This window comes from Bombina bombina, chromosome 8 (genome assembly GCF_027579735.1).
Source record: "Bombina bombina isolate aBomBom1 chromosome 8, aBomBom1.pri, whole genome shotgun sequence".
NCBI lineage: Eukaryota > Metazoa > Chordata > Amphibia > Anura > Bombinatoridae > Bombina > Bombina bombina.
Genome location: NC_069506.1, coordinates 178,314,363 through 178,339,356, shown reverse-complemented (window position 1 = coordinate 178,339,356; position 24,994 = coordinate 178,314,363). Strand labels below are relative to the sequence as shown.

Sequence of the window (24,994 nt, the reverse complement as noted above, 5' to 3'; positions counted from 1 at the left end):
CCTTGACATGTATATATTTTTTTTTAGAAGACAACCCAAAGTATTGATCTAGGCCCATTTTGGTATATTTCATGCCACCATTTCACCGCCAAATGTCATCAAATAAAAAAAAAAGTTCACTTTTTCACAAATTTTGTCACAAACTTTAGGTTTCCCACTGAAATTATTTACAAACAGCTTCTGCAATTAAGGCACAAATGGTTGTAAATGCTTCTTTGGGATCCCCTTTGTTCAGAAATAGCAGACTTATATGGCTTTGGGGTTGCTTTTTGGTAAGTAGAAGGCCGCTAAATGCTGCTGCGCACCACATGTAAATTATGCCCAGCAGTTAAGGGGTTAAATTAGGTAGCTTGTAGGGAGCTTGCAGGGTTAATTTTAGCTTTAGGGTAGAGATCAGCCTCCCACCTGACACATCCCACCCCCTGATCCCTCCCAAACAGTTCTCTTCCCTCCCCCACCCCACAATTGTCCCCGCCATCTTAAGTACTGGCAGAAAGTCTGCCAGTACTAAATAAAAGGAGTTTTTCTTTTTTTTAATAAAAAAAAATAAAATGTTTTAGCTGTGATGGACTCCTGCCTTAGCCCCAACCTCCATGATCCCCCCCCCCAGCTCTCTAACCCTCTCCCCTACCTAATTGCCGCCATCTTGGGTACTGGCAGCTGTCTGCCAGTACCCAATTTGCCCCCCAAAAAAGTGTTTTTTTGATCTTTTATTGCCATTTTAAATTTTTCTGTAGTGTAGCAGCCCCCCACAATACCCCAACCCCCTCCCCCTCCCAGATCCTTATATATTTATTTTTTCCCCCCTCTTCCCTCCTCATTGGTGTCAGTGTGGGTAGCTAATCGCGCGCGCGCACGTGCACGCGCATGCGCGCCCCCCGCGCGCACGCGCATGCGCGCCCCCGCACGCTCCCGGCACCCGGCGTGCACATTGCACTTACAGGAGCCGGATGCCGGGTAGCGATGGGCCGCCCATCCGCCTCCCTGTTGCGCTCCCACCCACCAACGAACCGGCACCATCGCTACCGGTGCAGAGAGGGCCACAGAGTGGCTCTCTCTGCATCGGAGTCTTCTGAAAGGGTATTGCAGGATGCCTCCATATGGAGGCATCACTGCAATACCCTGAGAGCTGCTGGAAGCGATTGCGATCGCTTCCAGCACTCTCTTAGACAACTGACGTACCAGGTACGTCTATTGTCATTAACTGTAAGTTAATGCATGACGTACCTGGTACGTCAGTTGTCATTAAGGGGTTAACCAACTACAAGTAAAGCATACGCATATAAATCCTATTTGTAATAAAGTTTTTTCCCCTTTTATTTCTTATCAATGTAAAATATGAGTTAGTGTTAAAATTCTCTAATTAAAAACAGATTCACGAAGGAGAGTTTTGTAGAAGTAATGTCCTTTGCGCTGTCATTTGTGCCACATATTCAATGTCATGGTTCGATACAGCAAGGCATATATGACCAGTGTCAACCAGTGATGGTATCATTGCTATCTTGCAGTTAATTTGACTTCAGAGAGAAGGCTGAGCTGGAATTCCAATGCTCGTATTGTTGTACTGTCACAGCTGGCAGCGAACCTCAGTTTCTTGGCTCCTTTTATATATATATATATATCATTTTAAAAATCTTTCTACAGAAACTCTGCAATGATGATGACCCCATAAATGTTCATTGGAAACTCCAATGTAGGGAACTTAAGGTACAGAAATGTGGAAAGAGTCTGAACGGTAAAAACAATATGAACCATACGATCAAATAAAAAATAGAAAATGAAGGCAGTGGGGTAGTTTTGATGTGTACCGTTGTAGCACAATAGAGAAGGAGAGTTTAATGCCAAGCAGAGTGGGTTCTGGTATTGAAATCTCCCTGCCCAAAAGGTTAAGAGCGCAGTTGCTCAGTCTATGTTCTTGTCTGTTAGTTTGCACAGGATGAGACAGGGAACCAGTGCGACGATTGTATGTAATCTAGGATACAAATTCTGTCCTGCTTGGTGAATCCGTCTCTCCCTGGGTTTCACTGATGAAGGATGTTCGCATGCTGGGTGAATACTGCTTGATACGATGTGGACGCAGAAGAGGTAAAAAGGAGGAAAGGAAAAAAAATACAGAAAAGATTATTAAAAAAAACTGACTTAAAAACAAATAAACATTTTTTCTCAACTTCATTTATCGTATATGTTACTTACTAGTTGCACAAAAAAAATTATATATATATACTGTTGTACCTCGGAGATATTGCGGGTATGGTTCCAAACCACCGCAATAAAGCAAATATAGCAATAAAGTGAGTAACACTAACTTTTTTGTTTCCCAGTGCATATAAAAGTTATATTTACACCATACTGTAGTCTATTAAGTCTGCAATAGCATTATGTCTAAAAAAAGCAATGTATATAGCTTAATTAAAAAATACTTTAGTGCTAAAAAATGATACCCATCATCTGAGCCTTCAGTGAGTCATAATCTTTTAGCTGCTGTTGTGTATATATAGGGGTGTTTATATATATATATATATATATATATATATATATATACACACACAATATATATATGTGTGTGTGTGTGTATTTATGTGTTTATATGTGTATATACGTTGGAAAAGTTGTGCGATAGACTTGTTCGACACAGGGTTGCCACAAATCTTCAATTTGCGAAGCGCAATAAAGCGAAGCGCAATAGAACAAGGTATGCCTCTATATATTTTTACACACACACACATATATATATATATATATATATATATATATATATATATATATATGAATCTATGTGTCCTAGATTCCTTCACAAAAATGGCATTCTGGTACTTATCAAGTGGGTTATTACATGATTTTCTAGAGATTCCAATCCATTTGCCAACCTTGCAATAAGACATTTATTGATTGATTCTCAAAAGCCTTGCCTGGGGAAAACTTTAAAATATCAGTCAGCTATATCATTAATAAAGGTTTCCCTAAATCTAATTTTTTTATTTTAACAATTTTCCTTGTTGAAACTAATTTTTCACGCTCACAACTGTTTTAAAAGGATATCGGTTATTGTTAGAAATCTAGAAATATTGAACTATAAATGTGATTGTTTTCTGATTTACTAGTTTTACTGATTGATTGGAAATTGATAAAAAAAAATACCCCAAAAACAAACACCTGGGGCGCGATCCGATATACGGCGCAGGTTTCGGCACAAGCGTGAAAACCTGCGCTGCCCGTAGTTTCACCTCGCACATTAGGCTATCACATATACGGCGCCGACAGTTGCTAAAGTGCCGTAAGTCGGACAAACTAGCGATGTCCAGAAATAAGCGTAACTACAAATTTCTGGAGTCGCCAGTGACTTACGGCACTTTAGAAACTGCCGCCGCCTAAAAAAACTTACTAAAGTCTTAAATCTCCCGTAACTGTCTAACACACCTCCCAAAAATAGCCCGACACATATACCCCTCTATCCGCAATCCCCCCTCTCACTCCTAACAATAAATGTATTAACCCCTAAACCGCCGCTCCCGGACGCCGCCACCACCTATATTATATGTATTACCCCCTAATCTGAGCCCCCTACACCGCCGCCACCTATATTAACTATATTACCCCCTAATCTGAGCCCCCTACACCGCCACCACCTATATTAACTATATTATCCCCTAATCTGATCCCCCTATACCGCCGCCACCTATATTAACTATATTACCCCCTAATCTGATCCCCCTACACCGCCGCCACCTATATTAAATTTATTAACCCCTAATCTCATCCCCCTACACCGCCGCCTCCTATATTAAATTTATTAACCCCTAATCTGAGCCCCCTACACCGCTGCCACTTACATAAAATATATTACCCCCTAAACCTAAGTCTAACCCTAACACCCCCTAACTTAATTATTATTTAAATAAATCTAAATAATATTAATAGTATTAACTAAATTATTCCTATTTAAAACTAAATACTTACCTATAAAATAAACCCTAAGATAGCTACAATATAATTAATAATTACATTGTAGCTATTTTAGGGTTTATATTTATTTTACAGGTAACTTTGTATTTATTTTAACTAGGTACAATAGCTATTAAAAAGTTAAAAACTATTTAATAGCTACCTAGTTAAAATAATTACAAAATTACCTGTAAAATAAATCCTAACCTAAGTTACAAATACACTATCAATAAATTAATTAAATAAACTATAATTATCTAAACTAAAATACACTTAAATAAACTAAACTATATTACAAAGACAAACAAACACTAAATTACAAAAAATAAAAAAAATTACAAGAATTTTAAGGTAATTACACCTAATCTAAGCCCCCTATTAAAATAAAAAAGCCACCCAAAATAATAAAATTTCCCTACCCTAAACTAAATTACAAAAGTAATCAGCTCTATTACCAGCCCCTAAAAGGGCCTTTTGTGGGGCATTGCCCCAAAGTAATCAGCTCTTTTACCTGTAAAAAAAAGAACAACCCCCCTATTACAACCCACCACCCACACACCCCTACTCTAAAACCCACCCGATCCCCCCTTAAAAAAAACTAAGTCTAACCCCCAAGTGGTCCTTACCTGTCCTGAAGACCGGCGGAGAAGGTCCTGTTCCAGGCGGTGAAGTCTTCTTCCAAGCGGCGACCTCTTCTTCTTCCAGGAACCAGCCGGCGCAGAGCGGAGGAGTTGAAGACCAATGACCGCGGAGCTGAAGACCGTCCACTCTGGAACTGAAGACCGGCGATGCTGGAACTGAAGACCGCGGAGCCATGGAGCGTGGAGGATCCTCTTCATACGATCTCCGCCGTACACTGAATAGGAATTCAAGGTACGCGATTAAAAATGGCGTCCCTTGAATTCCTATTGGCTGATTTGAGCCTTCAAATTCAAATCAGCGAATCGGATGAGAGCTACTGTAATTCTATTGGCTGATTTGAATAGCCAATAGAATAAGAGCTACTGACATTCTATTGGCTATTCAAATCAGCCAATAGAATTACAGTAGCTCTCATCCGATTGGCTGATTTGAATTTGAAGGCTCAAATCAGCCAATAAGAATTCAAGGGACGCCATTTTTAATCGCATACCTTGAATTCATATTCAGTGTACGGTGGAGATCGTATGAAGAGGATCCTCCACGCTCCATGGCTCTGCAGTCTTCAGTTCCAGCATTGCCGATCTTCAGTTCCAGCATCGCCGGTCTTCAGTTCCAGAGTGGACGGTTTTCAGCTCCGTGGTCATCGGTCTTCAACTCCTCCGCTCCGTGCCAGCTGCTTCCTGGAAGAAGAAGAGGTTGCCGCTTGGAAGAAGACTTCACTGCCTGGAACAGGACCTTCTCCGCCGGTCTTCAGGACAGGTAAGGACCACTTGGGGGTTAGACTTAGGTTTTTTTAAGGGGGGGATCGGGTGGGTTTTAGAGTAGGGGTGTGTAGGTGGTGGGTTGTAATGGGGGGGGGGGATTGTTCTTTTTTTTACAGGTAAAAGAGCTGATTACTTTGGGGCAATGCCCCGCAAAAGGCCCTGGTAATAGAGCTGATTACTTTTGTAATTTAGTTTAGGGTAGGGAAATTTAATTATTTTGGGGAGGCTTTTTTATTTTATTAGGGGGCTTAGATTAGGTGTAATTATCTTAAAATTCTTGTAATCTTTTTTTATTTTTTGTAATTTAGTGTTTGTTTGTTTTTGTAATATAGTTTAGTTTATTTAATTGTATTTTAGTTTAGATAATTGTAGTTTATTTAATTAATTTATTGATAGTGTAGTGTTAGGTGTATTTGTAACTTAGGTTAGGATTTATTTTACAGGTAATTTTGTAATTATTTTAACTAGGTAGCTATATTAGGGTTTATTTTATAGAAGTATTTAGTTTTAAATAGGAATAATTTAGTTAATAATATTAATATTATTTAGATTTATTTAAATAATAATTAAGTTAGGGGGTGTTAGGATTAGACTTAGGTTTAGGGAGTAATATATTTAATATAGGTGGCGGCGGTGTACGGGGTTCAGATTAGGGGTTAATATAGTTAATATAGGTGGCGGCGGTGTAGGGGGCTCAGATTAGGGGTTAATATAGTTAATATAGGTGGCGGCGGTGTAGGGGGCTCAGATTAGGGGGTAATACATTTAATGTAGATAGCGGCGGGGTCCGGGAGCGGCGGTTTAGGGGTTAAACACTTTATTAGGGATTGCGGTTGACAGGTAGATAGACATTGCGCATGCGTTAGGTGTTAGGTTTTATTTTGCAGGCAGTTTAGGGAGTTACGGGGCTCCAATACTCAGCGTAAGACTTACTACGCCTGCATTTTGTGGCGAGGTGAAAATGGAGTAAGATTTCTCCATTTTCGCCACCTAAGTCCTTACGCTGTATATTGGATACCAAACTGTGCGGCTTTTCTATACCAGTCTATGGGCCAAAAAATTATGGCCGAAGGGTCAAATATACGAGCGTAACTTCTATGTTACGCCGTATATAGGATACCAAACCAGCGCAGAATTTGGTGTCGCCGGCTTTTGCGGGTGACGCTGCATATCGGATCGGGCCCCTGATCTGTTTTCTAATATTCACCAGGCAATTACTTTGCATCTAGGCCTATAACTCCTGGGATTTTTTCTGGTCATACATTTTGCATTGTGAACAATAATATAGAGAAAAAAAATTGTTCAGAATGTAAATTATACAGTATGCATACATTTGATTTGCAATGTTAACCCATATATCTGAATTGTGATACACCTGTTTTTTATGTAATATGTGGGAGAATTGTAAACTGTTTATATGAGTCCCAGCCAATCTGTTTTATTTCCTGATTTTCTGAACCATGGATTAGACTTTTCTTCAAATCTATCCACAATTCTCTTCAGGCAATTCATTTGCTCTGATTCTGTGTTCTGTTCTTTATTTGACCTTGCTGATTTATCCCATCTCAGTACCTCCCATCTGCCACATTCCAGTTAATGTTATTTCCAGATCAACCATGTGATTTGCATTTTCTATTTGCATTTTTACTGTTTTATATTGCACTGTGAAGCCATCTAACGTATGAGCTCTAATTATACTTAAGAAACAAACTGTATACACGATACAGTTATTTGTTCCCCTAAAGGGACATATGGAAAATAAAGATTAAATATAGAAATAGAAATGCTATTGTGATGAAACCTCTTCTAAGTGTGTTAGAATCTACTTATAAACCAATGGTCGTTTAAAATTAGTCCAATCAGCTTTAGTTTCTAATTTATACTGTATAATAAGTTATTCAAATATATGCTAATGAGCATGGCGGGTATTTTTTTTTTCAAGAAAAGGTGGCATCCCTAAAGGGACTTTGAAGACAAATTTATAACCCCATAAAGGGCCAGATTACGAGTGGAGCGGAATTTAATGCTCCTGCCCTAACTTCACTAGACGTAAGCTGTTTGCACATGTCAGGTAGCGCTTGTACTACAATTTGAAAGTAAAAAGTTTTTGCATGTGTGCTAACCTGATGCGCACAAATAGCCGAAGTTAGAATATTCCCTCATAGAAGTCAATAGAGCAAAAAAAGCGGAAAAAACCCCCCGAACACACTACTTGTGTGTAAACCGATTGTATATTCTCCAGTGTGCTAACCCGACATGAAAATATTAATATTTTACATTCCAATGTTCTTTACATAGCAGAATATGTTCTATTTATTCATAAATATATATTTCTACATATATCTGATGGTATTTTGGTATAATATATATCTATAAATAAATATATATATATATATATATATATAGATGATTATAGATAGATATATACAGATATAGATAGGAATATCTATTTAAAAATGCTTAAAACACATTCCCTTATATGCAGAACATTGGAATGTGAAATATTTACAGTGAATACACAGTATAACACTTTATTAAATATGAATATTGCATAAATATGATTTTACATCTACTTAACTGCAAAGGCTCGAATGCACTTATATATATGTTTATATATGTATAAATATGTAATTATGTGCTTAGATGTATGTGTGTATATTTATATATATATATCTGTAAATACATATATACACATTTAAATAAATAAATACATATGTACACACATATAAACAAATATATATATATAAATATGCTTACATATATAAATTTAGAAATGTATATGTATATATCACTAGGTTAACGCCATTTGCCTGAGACCTCATATCTTTGAGCCCTTTTAACTTTTTTGTGAAATAGTTTTTAAAAAATGTTTTATTAGATAGTGTTATTATGAGTGTAGCTGTACTTTTGAAAGTATTTTTGAGGTGCTGTGTGACACTTTTATGTTTCGTGAAACAGTTAACCAGAGCTCTGCGGTCACTGTAATGATTCTAGCGTAAATTGCGATTTGCACTCACACGTTCAGTTTACTTTTATAAGAGTGCCACATCAGACACGCACATACATCCACGTTAAAATTAAAACCGATATCGCTGTTAGCGAAACACTCTTAATCTGACCCAAAATGTTCTGTTTCACATCAAAAGTTTAGGAGCTAAAAACACATTGTATGATCTATATTGAACCCCCTCAAACACTACAAGTGGTACAGCCAATCAGGAAGTAAAAAAATAAGCAAGAGCCTAGAAAAGACTGGTGCTTAGACAGGGGTAAACAGTTTGGCAGTTTAAAGGGACATTGCAGTGGAAAAATAACGTGGTCTATTTTGTAACAGAATGCAATATTTGCACTACTTGCTGTGATACTCTATGTTTAAATTTCCTCTAAGGGTTAAATACATTCATAAAATCAAACTTGGGAGCTGCAAAAAACTGCAGGTCCCGAGCGGTAAAGGCAGTCACTTAGAGCAGTGTTTCCCAACCGTGGTCCTCAAATACCCGCAACAGGCCAGGTTTTCATTATAGCTGAACTAGGCACAGGTGAAATAATAATCCGATGGATGAGAGCAGGTTAGTAACCATGGTTACTGATCAGCTGATTACTTCACCTGTGCACTGGTTCAGCTATAATGAAAATCAGGCCTGTTGGGGGTACTTGAGAACCGCGATTGAGAAACACTGACTTAGAGGCTTAAGCATAGAGTTCATCTGTGAGCATTACAAAAATAACATGGTCTAACATATTAGAGCATGAAATGTTTGCACTATAATGCCGCTTAAAGTAATTTATACAGACAAGTTTGGGTTACAACTTAAAAAAAAAAAAGTCAAAAACACCCCAGCTGAATTACACACTTATTTGCAAGGACATTTAATCTGATGGATTGGAATAGGCCTTAGAGAAAGAAGTACTTGGATTAATTCTAATCAGGACTTACCGACGGGGGTGGGGACTGCCTTTCAATCAATGGAACATTTTCAAATCGAGGATTGCCACTGAACAAACCGCTTTGATTCCTAAAAGTGACACAGAAGGAAAAAGAAAAACTCATAAAAAAAAACAATAAATGGTAAAATGATTCACAAGAAAACAAGAATAATTGTCACACCTGTATTCAGCCCAATTATTTACACAGTGAAAATCTATATACTGGAGAAATTGTATTTCTCTTGTAAGGTGTATCCAGTCCACGGATCATCCATTACTTGTGGGATATTCTCCTTCCCAACAGGAAGTTGCAAGAGGATCACCCACAGCAGAGCTGCTATATAGCTCCTCCCCTAACTGCCATATCCAGTCATTCTCTTGCAACTCTCAACATAGCTGGAGGTAGTAAGAGGAAAGTGGTGTAATATAGTTAGTTTTTTCTTCAATCAAAAGTTTATTGTTTTTAAATGGTACCGGAGTTGTACTATTTTATCTCAGGCAGCATTTAGAAGAAGAATCTGCCTGCGTTTTCTATGATCTTAGCAGAAGTAACTAAGATCCACTGCTGTTCTCACATATGTCTGAGGGGTGAGGTAACTTCAGAGGGAGAATGTCGTGCAGGGTATCCTGCAATAAGGTATGTGCAGTTTTAAGTTTTTCTAGGGATGGAATTGCTAGAAAATGCTGCTGATACCGGATTAATGTAAGTTAAGCCTAAATACAGTGATTTAATAGCGACTAGTATCAGGCTTACTATCAGAGGTATATACTCTGATTAATGTGCAATATAAAACGTTTGCTGGCATGTTTAATCGTTTTTATATATGCTTTGGTGATAAAACTTATTGGGGCTTAGTTTTTTCCACATGGCTGGCTTGATTTTTGCCTAGAAACAGTTTCCTGAGGCTTTCCACTGTTGTAGTATGAGTGGGAGGGGCCTATTTTAGCGCTTTTTTGCACAGTTAAAATTACAGATAGAGACATTCAGCTTCCCTCAGCAGTCCCCTGCATGCTATAGGACATCTCTGAAGGGCTCAAAAGGCTTCAAAAGTTGTGTATTGAGGAAGGTAAAGCCACAGTGGAGCTGTCGCAGTTGTGACTGTTTAAAAAACGTATTTTTTGTTTTGTTAATCCGTTTTTTGTATTAAGGGGTTAATCATCCATTTGCAAGTGGGTGCAATGCTCTGCTAACTTGTTACATACACTGTAAAAATTTTGTTAGTTTAACTGCCTTTTTTCACTGTTATTTCAAATTTTGGTAAAATTTGTTTCTCTTAAAGGCACAGTAACGTTTTTTATTGTTTAACTTGTTTTAAAGTGTTTTCCAAGCTTGCTAGTATCATTGCAAGTCTGTATAAACATGTCTGACATAGAGGAAACTCCTTGTTCATTATTTTTAAAAGCCATGGTGGAACCCCATAGGAGAATGTGTACTAAATGTATTGATTTCACTTTAAACAATAAAGATCAGTTGTTATCTTTAAAAGAATTATCACCAAAGGATTCTGACGAGGGGGAAGTTATGCCGACTAACTCTCCCCACGTGTCGGACCCTTTGACTCCCGCTCAAGGGACTCACGCTAAAATGGCGCCAAGTACATCAAAGACGCCCATAGCGATTACTTTGCAGGACATGGCGGCAATCATGGATAATACCCTGTCAGCGGTATTAGCCAGACTGCCTGAATTTAGAGGAAAGCGCGATAGCTCTGGGGTTAGATGTGATACAGAGCGAGCAGATGCTTTAAGGCCCATGTCTGATACTGCGTCACAATATGCAGAAGCTGAGGAAGGAGAGCTTCAGTCTGTGGGTGACATTTCTGATTCGGGGAAACCTGATTCAGATATTTCTACTTTTAAATTTAAGCTTGAGAACCTCTGTGTATTACTTAGGGAGGTATTAGCTGCTCTGAATGACTGTGACACTATTGCAGTGCCAGAGAAATTGTGTAGACTGGATAAATACTATGCAGTGCCGGTGTGTACTGATGTTTTTCCAATACCTAAAAGGTTTACAGAAATTATTAATAAGGAGTGGGATAGACTCGGTGTGCCGTTTCCCCCCCTCCTATTTTTAGAAAAATGTTTCCAATAGATGCCACCACACGGGACTTATGGCAGACGGTCCCTAAGGTGGAGGGAGCAGTTTCTATTCTATCAAAGAGTACCACTATCCCTGTCGAGGACAGTTGTGCTTTTTCAGATCCAATGGATAAAAAATTAGAAGGTTACCTTAAGAAAATGTTTATTCAACAAGGTTTTATCCTGCAGCCCCTTGCATGCATTGCGCCTGTCACTGCTGCTGCGGCGTTCTGGTTTGAGTCTCTGGAAGAGGCCTTTCAGACAGCTACTCCATTGACTGAAATACTTGACAAGCTTAGAACACTTAAGCTAGCTAATTCTTTTGTTTCTGATGCCATTGTTCATTTGACTAAATTAACGGCTAAGAATTCTGGATTCGCCATCCAGGCGCGTAGGGCACTATGGCTAAAATCTTGGTCAGCTGACGTGACTTCAAAGTCTAAATTACTTAACATTCCCTTCAAGGGGCAGACCCTATTCGGGCCTGGTTTGAAGGAAATTATTGCTGACATTACCGGAGGTAAGGGTCATACCCTTCCTCAGGACAGGGCCAAATCAAAGGCCAAACAGTCTAATTTTCGTGCCTTTCGAAACTTCAAGGCAGGTGCAGCATCAACTTCCTCTGCTACAAAACAAGAGGGAACTTTTGCTCAATCCAAGCCGGGCTGGAAACCTAACCAGTCCTGGAACAAAGGCAAGCAAGCTAGAAAGCCTGCTGCTGCCTCTAAGACAGCATGAAGGAACGGCCCCCTAGCCGGTAACGGATCAAGTAGGGGGCAGACTTTCTCTCTTCGTCCAGGCATGGGCAAGAGATGTTCAGGATCCCTGGGCGTTGGAGATCATATCTCAGGGATACCTTCTGGACTTCAAAGCTTCCCCTCCTCAAGGGAGATTTCACCTTTCGAGATTATCTGTAAACCAGATAAAGAAAGAGGCATTCTTACGCTGTGTGCAAGACCTCCTACTTATGGGAGTGATCTGTCCAGTTCCACAAACGGAACAGGGACAGGGTTTTTATTCAAATCTGTTTGTGGTTCCCTAAAAAGAGGGAATCTTCAGACCCATTTTGGATCTAAAGATCTTAAACAAATTCCTCAGAGTTCCATCGTTCAAAATGGAAACTATTCGGACCATCCTACCTATGATCCAGGAGGGTCAGTACATGACCACAGTGGATTTGAAGGATGCTTACCTTCACATACCGATTCACAAAGATCATCATCGGTTCCTAAGGTTTGCCTTTCTAGACAGGCATTACCAATTTGTGGCTCTTCCCTTCGGGTTAGCTACAGCTCCAAGAATCTTTACAAAGGTTCTGGGATCGCTTCTGGCGGTCCTAAGACCGCAAGGTATATCAGTGGCCCCTTATCTGGACGACATCCTGATACAGGCGTCAAGCTTTCAGATTGCCAAGTCACATACGGACATAGTTCTGGCATTTCTCAGGTCACATGGGTGGAAGGTGAACGAGGAAAAGAGTTCTCTATCCCCACTCACAAGAGTCTCCTTCCTAGGGACTCTGATAGATTCTGTAGAAATGAAGATTTACCTGACAGAATCCAGGTTATCAAAGCTTCTAAGATCTTGCCGTGTTCTTCATTCTATTCCGCGCCCTTCGGTGGCTCAGTGTATGGAAGTAATCAGCTTGATGGTAGCGGCAATGGACATAGTGCCATTTGCGCGCCTACATCTCAGACCGCTGCAACTATGCATGCTCAGTCAGTGGAATGGGGATCACACAGATTTGTCCCCTCTGCTAAATCTGGATCAAGAGACCAGAGATTCTCTTCTCTGGTGGCTATCTCGGGTCCATCTGTCCAAGGGTATGACCTTTCGCAGGCCAGATTGGACAATTGTAACAACAGATGCCAGCCTTCTAGGTTGGAGTGCAGTCTGGAATTCCCTGAAGGCTCAGGGATCGTGGACTCAGGAGGAGAAACTCCTCCCAATAAATATTCTGGAGTTAAGAGCAATATTCAATGCTCTTCTAGCTTGGCCTCAGTTAGCAAGCCTGAGGTTCATCTGATTTCAGTCGGACAACATCACGACTGTGGCTTACATCAACCATCAAGGGGGAACCAGGAGTTCCCTAGCGATGTTAGAAGTCTCCAAGATAATTCGCTGGGCAGAGACTCACTCTTGCCACCTATCAGCAATCCATATCCCAGGTGTAGAAAACTGGGAGGCGGATTTTCTAAGTCGTCAGACTTTTCATCCGGGGGAGTGGGAACTCCATCCGGAGGTGTTTGCTCCATTGGTTCATCATTGGGGCAAACCAGAACTGGATCTCATGGTGTCTCGCCAGAACGCCAAGCTTCCTTGTTACGGATCCAGGTCCAGGGACCCAGAGGCGGCACTGATAGATGCTCTAGCAGCGCCTTGGTTCTTCAACCTGGCTTATGTGTTTCCACCGTTTCCTCTGCTCCCTCGACTGATTGCCAAAATCAAACAGGAGAGAGCATCGGTGATCTTGATAGCGCCTGCGTGGCCACGCAGGACCTGGTATGCAGACCTAGTGGACATGTCATCCTTTCCACCATGGACCCTGCCTCTGAGACAAGACCTTCTACTACAAGGTCCTTTCAATCATCCGAATCTAATTTCTCTGAGACTGACTGCATGGAGATTGAACGCTTGATTTTATCAAAGCGTGGCTTCTCCGAGTCAGTCATTGATACCCTTATACCAGGAAAATCTACCATAAGATATGGCGTAAATACCTTTATTGGTGTGAATCCAAGAATTACTCATGGAGTAAGGTTAGGATTCCTAGGATATTGTCCTTTCTCCAAGACGGTTTGGAAAAAGGATTATCAGCTAGTTCTTTAAAGGGACAGATTTCTGCTCTGTCTATTCTTTTGCACAAGCGTCTGGCAGAAGTTCCAGACGTTCAAGCTTTTTGTCAGGCTTTGGTTAGAATTAAGCCTGTGTTTAAACCTGTTGCTCCCCCATGGAGCTTAAACTTGGTTCTTAAAGTTCTTCAAGGGGTTCCGTTTGAGCCCCTTCATTCCATTGATATCAAACTTTTATCTTGGAAAGTTCTGTTTTTGATGGCTATTTCCTCGGCTCGGAGAGTCTCTGAGTTATCTGCTTTACAATGTGATTCTCCTTATCTGATTTTCCATTCAGATAAAGTAGTTCTGTGTACAAAACCTGGGTTTTTACCTAAGGTAGTTTCTAACAAGAATATCAATCAAGAGATTGTTGTTCCATCATTGTGTCCTAATCCTTCTTCAAAGAAGGAACGTCTTTTACATAATCTGGACGTGGTCCGTGCTTTAAAGTTTTACTTACAAGCTACTAAAGATTTTCGCCAAACATCTACACTGTTTGTTGTTTACTCTGGACAGAGGAGAGGTCAAAAGGCTTCGGCAACCTCTCTTTCCTTTTGGCTTCGGAGCGTAATACGCTTAGCCTATGAGACTGCTGGACAGCAGCCCCCTGAAAGGATTACAGCTCATTCTACTAGAGCTGTGGCTTCCACCTGGGCCTTTAAAAATGAGGCTTCTGTTGAACAGATTTGCAAGGCGGCGACTTGGTCTTCGCTTCATACCTTTTCAAAATTTTACAAATGTGATACTTTTGCTTCTTCTGAGGCTATTTTTGGGAGAAAGGTTCAACAGGCAGTGGTTCCTTCCATTTAAGCCTGCCTTATCCCTCCCTTCATCCGTGTACTTTAGCTTTGGTATTGGTATCCCACAAGTAATGGATGATCCGTGGACTGGATACACCTTACAAGAGAAAACATAATTTATGCTTACCTGATAAATTTATTTCTCTTGTGGTGTATCCAGTCCACGGCCCGCCCTGTCTTTTAAGGCAGGTCTAAATTTTAATTTAAATTACAGTCACCACTGCACCCTATGGTTTCTCTTTCTCGGCTTGTTTCGGTCGAATGACTCGATATGGCAGTTAGGGGAGGAGCTATATAGCAGCTCTGCTGTGGGCGATCCTTTTGCAACTTCCTGTTGGGAAGGAGAATATCCCACAAGTAATGGATGATCCGTGGACTGGATACACCACAAGAGAAATAAATTTATCAGGTAAGCATAAATTATGTTTTGTAAATACCATATGTCTGCAGGAAAAATAAATAAAGCACACATTCCTTAGGGAAACCTTTCCTTTATTGTATAATGGTCCTAGGACTTGTCAATGAACTGCATTAGCTATCAGAGACCCAAGAAGCTTTAATCTAGGGTGCTATATGGTTCTGTTCTTACATTTTAAACACTTTAGGAGCTCCGATGTTTCAAAATAAAAGCAATATATATATATATATTAAAAAAAGGCATTTGCACTGAAGTGTGAGTTCCATAGGGAGGAGAAACTGTAACTATTTATGAAAAGCAATTATCGCTTCACTGATGTGTCAACATTCCATATGGCTATGTGATGCAGATAGAGTCTGTCTTGTCTTTTGTATTAGTGCTTGTAAAAGTTATCCACTGAATTAATCACTACATTTCTTTAATCCCTTCAGAGTGAAGGACAACATATGGCGCTGTTCTCTTCACTAAGCGGAGCCTGACTTCCTGTGATTCTCCTGAGGAGTGCCCTTCTGATGCAGATCCTGGGGACCCTGTTAATTTTTTACTAGACAAGAGACCCCTGCAGTCTGCCCTTATAAAAAAAGACGCAGGTGATCACTGTAACACTGCAAAAACCTAAAGTAGTATTTAAAATGCTATTTTCACTGATGGGGAGGGGGACTCTACCAAAGTCCCTATCTCCTGTTTATACTAGACGGATAAGTATCCTCTCATTTGAAAGAGAGGCACCCCATGCCCCACTAGAATCCAGGTCATTTCTAGTGGATGGGGAGGGTTTAGCCCCACATCTACCACTCAAATTTAATTAGAGGGATATGAGACCCCATCTTTAAAATGAGGAGTCACGCCCCTCTAATTGTCAGGTGATCACCATGGTAGTGATGATCACCTCCCCTATGTGGCACCTGTGGACAGTGTATGGAATGTGAGAGAGAGGCTCCTCTTTCAAGGAAGGGGGTCACATTTGGGTTTCATGTCCTTCTATCTGTCAAGTGATTATCATAGTTAGATTGCTCTACTGGCAGCAACTGCTAGCCTCATATTGTTATGTTCTTGATATCATAAATCATAGATCCACGTTTCTCCAGGAATCAAAATATGCAAAAGAAGATCATATTTTGTAAAATTCAATTTAGGATACTTAGATCATTTTCCTGCTAAATACCACCTTTGTTAAAAACTGTAACATTAAATAATTTCAGTGAATGCTATTTTGTTAAGTCAAGATATGGAAATTGTGATAAGTATGATTTAATTTCTATTTATCTTGGCTCAACCTAACAGCATTAACCAATGAAGATTTGCAAGGCAAGAGTGTGAAGAAGAGAACACAATATACAAAATTCAGTAATCATGCTGAAAACCCCCCCACATTAGCTTGATTTAGAAGTAAACAAAGCAGGACTAATGCCTACAAACCTTTAATAGTGGCAGTTCTGCAACATTACTGCAGACTATCAAAGTTGGGATGCTGACTATCAAATGCAAACTATTTGAGGTCTGAGTGGTCAAGCAGTGTAACAGCTGCTAAGTAATTTTAACAGCTATTATATTCTATGAGAGCCAATATAGCATATTAGCATTAATATTCTATGAATGTCACAATTATGTCCTTTCCCATAACGAGTCATAACAGAAGTCAGTGAATCAAAAAGAATGGATCCTTTGCACAGAAGTAACCCCATGATTGAATTTTAAGCATAACTGCTGGTCATCCAATCCCCATTGAAAATAATCCTATTCTCAATTTGCCCACTGTCCACTGTCCCAATCCCTCAGCTGCAATTTATTCCTAATCAAGCTCTAGCAAACCCTCTCTCCACACTTTGGGGGGTAGTTATCAACGTGTCAACTTTCCTGCCTTTGCTGGCCCAATACGCCCGCCTAAGCTCGCCTCACATCGCCGCCGCGGACCTGAAAATTTTTGCCTAAGTTATCAAATAAAGCTGTCAAAAAGCTGCGGGGCGATGAGTAGCGGACTGTGAGAGTTATCACTCATCCGATCTCGCTGCTCTTCGGCTTTTTCCCAGCTTTATTGCTAGCCTGTCACTAAGCACTCACACTAACTACACTGTTCTACCCCCTATACCGGCGCTCCCCGGAGCCCCCCGCAACTAAATAAAGTTATTAACCCCTAAACCGCCGCTCCTAGACCCTCCCGCAACTCTGATAAATGTATTAACCCCTAAACCGCCGCTCCTAGACCCTGCCGCAACTCTGATAAATGTATTAACCCCTAAACCGCCGCTCCCGGACACCGCTGCCACCTACATTATACCTATTAACCCCTATCCTGCCCCCCCTACACCGTCGCCACCTATAATAAATTTATTAACCCCTATCCTGCCCCCCACTACACCGCCGCCACTGTAATAAATTTATTAACCCCTAAACCGAAGTGTAACACTAACCCTAACACCCCCCTAACTTAAATATTAATTAAATAAATCTAAATAATATTTATATTATGAACTAAATTAATCCTATTTAAAACTAAATACTTACCTTTAAAATAAACCCTAATATAGCTACAATATAAATAATAATTATATTGTAGCTATTTTAGGATTTATTTTTATTTTACAGGCAAATTTCAATTTATTTTAACTAGGTACAATAGCTATTAAATAGTTATTAACTATTTAATAGCTACCTAGCTAAAATAAAGAGAAATTTACCTGTAAAATAAAAACTAACCTAAGTTACAATTACACCTAACACTACACTATACTTTAATAAATTATTCCTATTTAAAACTAAATACTTACCTTTAAAATAAACCCTAATATAGCTACAATATAAATAATAATTATATTGTAGCTATCTTAGGATTTATTTTTATTTTACAGGTAACTTTGTATTTATTTTAGCTAGTTAGAATAGTTATTAAATAGTTATTAACTATTTAATAACTACTTAGCTAAAATAAATACAAAATTACCTGTAAAATAAATCCTTACCTAAGTTACAATTAAACCTAACACTACACTATCATTAAATAAATTAAATAAATTACCTATAAATAACTACAATTAAATACAATTACATAAACTAACTAAAGTACAAAAAATAAAAAAGCTAAGTTACAAAAAATAAAAAAATAGGTTACAAACATTTTAAAAATATTACAACAATTTTAAGCTACTTACACCTAATCTAAGCCCCCTAATAAAATAACAAACACCCCCAAAAATAAAAAAATGCCCTACCCTATTCTAAATTAAAAAAGTTCAAAGCTCTTTTACCTTACCAGCCCTTAAAAGGGCCATTTGTGGGGCATGCCCCAAAGAGGACCCGGACCGGCAGAAGTGATCCTCCAAGCGGCGCTGAAGAAATCTTCCATCCGATGAAGTGATCCTCCAAGCGGCGCTGAAAAAGTCTTCCATCCGGGCGATGTCATCTTCCAAGAGGCGCTGAAGAAGTCTTCTATCTGGGCGATGTCATCTTCCAAGCCGGGTCTTGAATCTTCATCCCGCCGACGCGGAACATCCTTCTTTACCGACGGACTACCGAAGAATGAAGGCTCCTTTAAGGGACGTCATCCAAGATGGCGTCCCTTCAATTCCGATTGGCTGATAGGATTCTATCAGCCAATCGGAATTAAGGTAAGAAAAATCTGATTGGCTGATTGAATCAGCCAATCAGATTCAAGTTCAATCCGATTGGCTGATCCAATCAGCCAATCAGATTGAGCTCGCATTCTATTGGCTGTTTCGATCAGCCAATAGAATGCAAGCTCAATCTGATTGACATCGCCCGGATAGAAGACTTCTTCAGCGCCTCTTGGAAGATGACATCGCCTGGATGGAAGACTTTTTCAGCGCTGCTTGGAGGATCACTTCATCGGATGGAAGATTTCTTCAGCGCCGCTTGGAGGATCACTTCTGCTGGTCCGGGTCTCCTCTTCAGTTCCATCGGTGGCTCGGCTGAGTGAAGACGAGTAAAGGTAGGATGATCTTCAGGGGATTAGTGTTAGGTTATTTTAAGGGGGGTTTGGGTTAGATTAGGGGTATGTGGGTGGTGGGTTTTAATGTTGGGGGGGGGGGGGTTGTATTTTTCTTTTACAGGCAAAAGAGCTGAATTCTTTGGGGCATGCCCCACAAATGGCCCTTTTAAGGGCTGGTAAGGTAAAAGAGCTTTGAACTTTTTTAATTTAGAATAGGGTAGGGCATTTTTTTATTTTGGGGGGGGTTTGTTATTTTATTAGGGGGCTTAGATTAGGTGTAAGTAGCTTAAAATTGTTGTAATATTTTTAAAATGTTTGTAACCTATTTTTTTATTTTTTTGTAACTTAGCTTTTTTTATTTTTTGTACTTTAGTTAGTTTATGTAATTGTATTTAATTGTAGTTATTTGTAGGTAATTTATTTAATTTATTTAATGGTAGTGTTAGGTTTAATTGTAACTTAGGTTAGTATTTATTTTACAGGTGATTTTGTATTTCTTTTAGCTAGGTAGTTATTAAATAGTTAATAACTATTTAATAACTATTCTAACTAGCTAAAATAAATACAAAGTTACCTGTAAAATAAATATAATTCCTAAAATAGCTACAATATAATTATTAATTACATTGTAGCTATCTTAGGGTTTATTTTACAGGTAAGTATTTAGTTTTAAATAGGAATAATTTATTAAAGTATAGTGTAGTGTTAGGTGTAATTGTAACGTAGGTTAGTTTTTATTTTACAGGTAAATTTCTCTTTATTTTAGCTAGGTAAGCTATTAAATAGTTAATAACTATTTAATAGCTATTGTACCTAGTTAAAATAAATTGAAAGATGCCTGTAAAATAAAAATAAATCCTAAGATAGCTACAATATAATTATTATTTATATTGTATCTATCTTAGGGTTTATTTTACAGGTAAGTATTTAGTTTTAAATAGGATTAATTTAGTTCAGAATAGAAATATTATTTAGATTTATTTAGTTAATATTTAAGTTAGGGGGGTGTTAGGGTTAGTGTTAGACTTAGGTTTAGGGGTTAATAATTTTATTACAGTGGCGGCGGTGTAGTGGGGGGCAGGATAGGGGTTAATAAATGTATTATAGGTGGCGACGGTGTAGGGGGGGCAGATTAGGGGTTAATAAATTTAATATAGGTGGCGGTGGGCTCCGGGAGCGGCGGTTTAGGGGTTAATATGTATAGAGTAGCTTGCGGTGGGCTCCGGGAGCGGCGGTTTAGGGGGTAATAACTTTATTTAGTTGCGGCGGTGTAGGGGGGACAGATTAGGGGTGTTTAGACTCGGGGTACATGTTAGGGTGTTAGGTGTAGACAGTTCCCATAGGAATCAATAGGATGTCTGGCAGCAGCGAACTTGTACTTTTGCTATGGTCAGACTCCCATTGATTCCTATGGGATCCACCGCCTCCAGGGTGGCGGTTTGAAAACCAGGTACGCTGGGCCGGAAAAGTGCCGAGCGTACCTGCTAGTTTTTTGATAACTAGCAAAAGTAGTCAGATTGTGTCGCACTTGTGTGCGGAACATCTGGAGTGACGTAAGAATCGATCTGTGTTGGACTGAGTCCGGCGAATCGAAGTTTACGTCACAAAATTCTACTTTTGCCGGTCTCTAGCCTTTGATAACTAAGGCGAATCAGCCTCGCCACAAATACGCTGCGGAATTCCAGCGTATTTGAGGTTGACGGCTGGATAACTAGGCCCCTTTATCCTTAATCATGATGTCCCGAAAACACCTATGTAAATAACCGTACGTGCAATTACCCAATACTCCTATCACAATTAACTACATCAATCACTGCCATTTACTGTAGTTGCTGACAGTCTGCCCAGTCACAGTCCTGTATGGTTTACACAATTATTCAATTAAATATAAAGTTTCTACATCTGTATAAAACTGAGGACCTTGCATAAGTATCTATACAGAACCAGAATCTTGGGCTTATCTACAGCAAGGCTCACCAGAACAGGGTACCTGGGCATCAGCCATAAATAAGCCTTAACGCCTTTGTGCAAAATCCTTGGAAGAAGCCAAGAATAAAATATTGTCTTAATAATGTTACACTCAGATGTCTTCTAATTTCAGTAATAATTATCACTAGGACCTTTGTAAATGTTATTCATACAGATACACATTTTTGAGATCTACCATTACAATAGAGGCTGTGAATAAATCGCATCAGCGAATATGAGATTCCATTTGGAACTTTAGGGGGTACATAAATTGTTGCACTCAAAAAGATTTAATGCAGAACCAGAAAAACTGCAATAAAGCTGGTAAATGCGCAACTGTGATGGAACTTTCAAAACTGCTTTGGCTTTGAGAAGCAAAGAAACACAGCTGTAAAGTATTGTCCTTTGCAAACTATCTACTAGTATTGAAATGTAACAAAATGATTTGTCTGAGGAGCATGTTTGAATTATTGATTGTTGCATTTGTGTTCTTTCTATTTTAATTGTAAAATGTATATATACCATATCCTTAGTAAGACTGAAGACATTTGGCTTTCCTTTTCCTGTCCATGAGGTCTCTCAGTGTGCCAGCATTGCCCATATAAAAATGATATTTTTAACAAAACTTGAAACGGGAACAATAACTTCCATATATAAATGTAATGACTTATTGCCTAGAGGTTAAAGGGTAGTAACCTAGTAACCCAACCTGTCTAGGCTGAACTTCCTGAAACTGCTTTATGCACGGTGATTGGCTCAAGTTGGAAGCCACACATGAAGCTCCTGGAACAGCTTAAGATGCTTACAATACGAATGAGGACTCTATCACCTTTGCATGTACTTTCATACTTTGTGACAAGGATTCCCTGTCTCACTACAGGAGCTCCGGATCACTTTCTTCTTGTGGCTGTTGTACATCAGGAGTCCCTGGATTTCCAAAATACCATATCACTCATTATTTGTACATTGGACTCTGCTGTTGGCTTTTTTTTATCATTGTCTCTCATATGTATGATTGATGTTGATGTATTGTACTAACTCCTTTTTTATGTGTATATGCTTTTAAACCTTTTTATTTTTGTCTTTTATTATTAAATATACTATGTGTTAGCCAGATACTGGATATATTAAGCTCTTTTGAGCGCCTCAGTTTTGATACTCTTCTGTGTGTTGTCACACATTAAAGTTTCTTTCTGTTTTCTACGTTTGTAATAGGGATTAAGGGAGATTCCCTATACTCAGTGGCTTTATATTCAGTATTCTTTCTTAAGCGCAGTGTTTTTAGCTTTTGTTTTTACAAAAAAAAATTGATCTGTAGTAGGAAGGGTTGGGGTCTAATTCCCAACTGAAATGCTTCTGGTTTTGTCTGGTCCCATATAAATGGGGGTCAGACTAGCCTTCATCATTGAGTGCTACTAGGGAAACCCAAAATAAGACTTTTGAAACTAAAGACTGATAAAACCAGTACACATTTATGGTGTTAGAGAAACATATTTTAACTCTGCCATTTTGCCCTATGCTTTATATTAAATTGATGCTTATAGCTTTATGAACAATACACTTCCTTGTCAGTTCAGCTATTTTGTTGTGCTTGTAAAAATATAAACTACGGGGCGGAGCTAGCCGCTGAACCGAGCGGATGTGGGAGTAAGGAGCTCGGCTCTAGAAAGTAATTTTAGGGCGTTAAAACCTCCTTAATTTTATATCTTAACCTGAATTGGCATTAAAATTGCTTGTTTACAGCACTGTGGGGCTAATTGAGACCTTTTCTGCCCTGAACAACCGCTTTGATCTCTCAAAACCTGCCTACGACTAACTGCTGTGCCGGAAGATTGCCAACAACTCCTGAAGAGGCCTGCGGGGGATCCCGCTCTCCGGAGGGTCGGGGCTCCGCTCCGGAGAACTAATCTGAACCCCTTAGGAGAGATCTGAGCTTGGCAGCCGAGGAGATCATTTGAGGCTGCGGTCTACAAGTACAGTGCAGTCTTTCATAAGGAGCTAATTGCTGAGGCTTGGTCCCGAGCGGCCACCCATTACCTGTCCTCACTGAGATCCTGAGGTTATCCCCCTGCAAGTCAGGGATCCGGGTCAGAGAACCGAGGGCTGTCTACTGCTGTCATACTGACCCCACGAGGAGACGCCGGCAAGGCGTGAAACAGTCGCCATCTTGGGCCGCAATCGATCTGGCCTCACGACTTGGAAACAGGAGAACCCTGCCGACACCTCACGACAGTGCAGAGGTTGGTGCTACTACCTGAGGGGAGTTACCTCATACAGACCTCCAGTACGGGTGACACTCCGGCTATCCCTGCCTTCAATCAATGGTAAGATCGCACAGGACGCCTTGCAGCAAAAGGTAATACCCACATGGGAATATCTCCTGGGTCACTACCTACACAAGTATAAATTAAAGTATCTTGATCCCCACATAAAGGAGGTCTTAGCCTGTTTACACACTCTTCCCTAGATATATACAAGATTGCCCTGCTGAGGCCCTAGGTAAAATAGGTTTTGAGACTCTGCCTGGAGTTGTTTTCCCAATAACAGGGTTAAGTGATACTGCAACAACAGAGCTCAATATCACCTCAAATCAATACCTCTTAATACCTTATGTGAGATTTTGGAGGCCAATTCCTTACATAACTGTTTTCCCTACATGGGAAGAGATTTAGGGCAAGAAATTTGCTCTAGCTGTCCCATTCCCAACTAGGCCCAGCTTTTACTCTTGCACACAAGCAACCTGGGGCCACTTCTCAAGGATATATAGAGTGACACTATCCGGTCCATATACCTATAAAGTTAGCTGGGTCCTAGCTCTTACCTTACCTGGGAATTTTCCTGAGGCCACCTAAGTCCCCACAGCAACAGAAGAAAGTATAGCAGGCCCTGAATATTGCTCTATAGGACTCTTATACCAATAGACCTACAATCAAGTTACTTTGTATATGGGATATCAGCAAGCTGAGAAGCTGAGTGTTTTGTACTTTCTTGAGCTGTGCCCAGCCCTGGCCATAACCCTGAAGGTATATATAAACTATCTGTTTTACTACACCCTTCTCACTGCAGATGAAGCATTTTTCTCCATTTTGTGCCCCGTCAGTAGGAACTGTGCAAATCTATAACTTGTTAGAAGCAACTGAATAAAAGCGGTTGCAACAGTGTTTGTGCCTCTGGGGGCCTTCCCCAGAGTTATTGCCTTATTAAAATTTTGCTGCTGTGCCAGCCTATGTGTCCTTGGGCTCTTAACCCAAGGTGGAGTGTCGTATTACTTTACTGTTTGCATAATAATTTTTTTCTCTTGCAGGTCACCCTTACAGTAATAACTTAAGTTGTAACTTAGACAAGTGTATTCCTAAGTGCTAACCCCTCAAGATTCTTACAGTACCTGAATTGCATAACTGTTTAGGTTTTAAAGTGGGCCTTTAAGTGTAACGTCTGTGTGATTACCCCTCACCTTCCCGCTCCCGCCCAGCTAGTCTGGGTGGGTCACCTTCAACTCCCCTCTCCCTTCCTTCGGGTCATATCCCCAAGTTCCCTAAGGTGAGGGGCTAGGATTTGCTCACCTGCACGGTTGTTTCGGTTCTATTTCAAATACATAATGTAGTACCAACTATGGTACTTTGTTCAGCCCCGCTCTAACCATATGCCAGGTTGTATATAAGGTGTATATA

At 39.8% G+C, this 24,994-nt stretch overlaps 1 protein-coding gene across 2 annotated transcripts in view; it reads right to left on the bottom strand.

The window, feature by feature from the left end:
* Positions 1-1,292: 1,292 nt before the first annotated feature.
* Positions 1,293-24,994, bottom strand: part of TTYH1 (tweety family member 1) — a 278,708-nt gene continuing 255,006 nt past the window's right edge. For both annotated transcript variants that reach the window (XM_053690745.1, XM_053690746.1), the window contains exons 13-14: positions 9,286-9,364; positions 1,293-2,056 (exon numbers count right to left, since the gene is read on the bottom strand). In XM_053690745.1, coding sequence (XP_053546720.1) covers positions 1,973-2,056; positions 9,286-9,364 — 163 coding nt within the window. In that variant the 3' untranslated portion in view covers positions 1,293-1,972. The remainder of the gene's footprint in view (positions 2,057-9,285; positions 9,365-24,994) is intronic.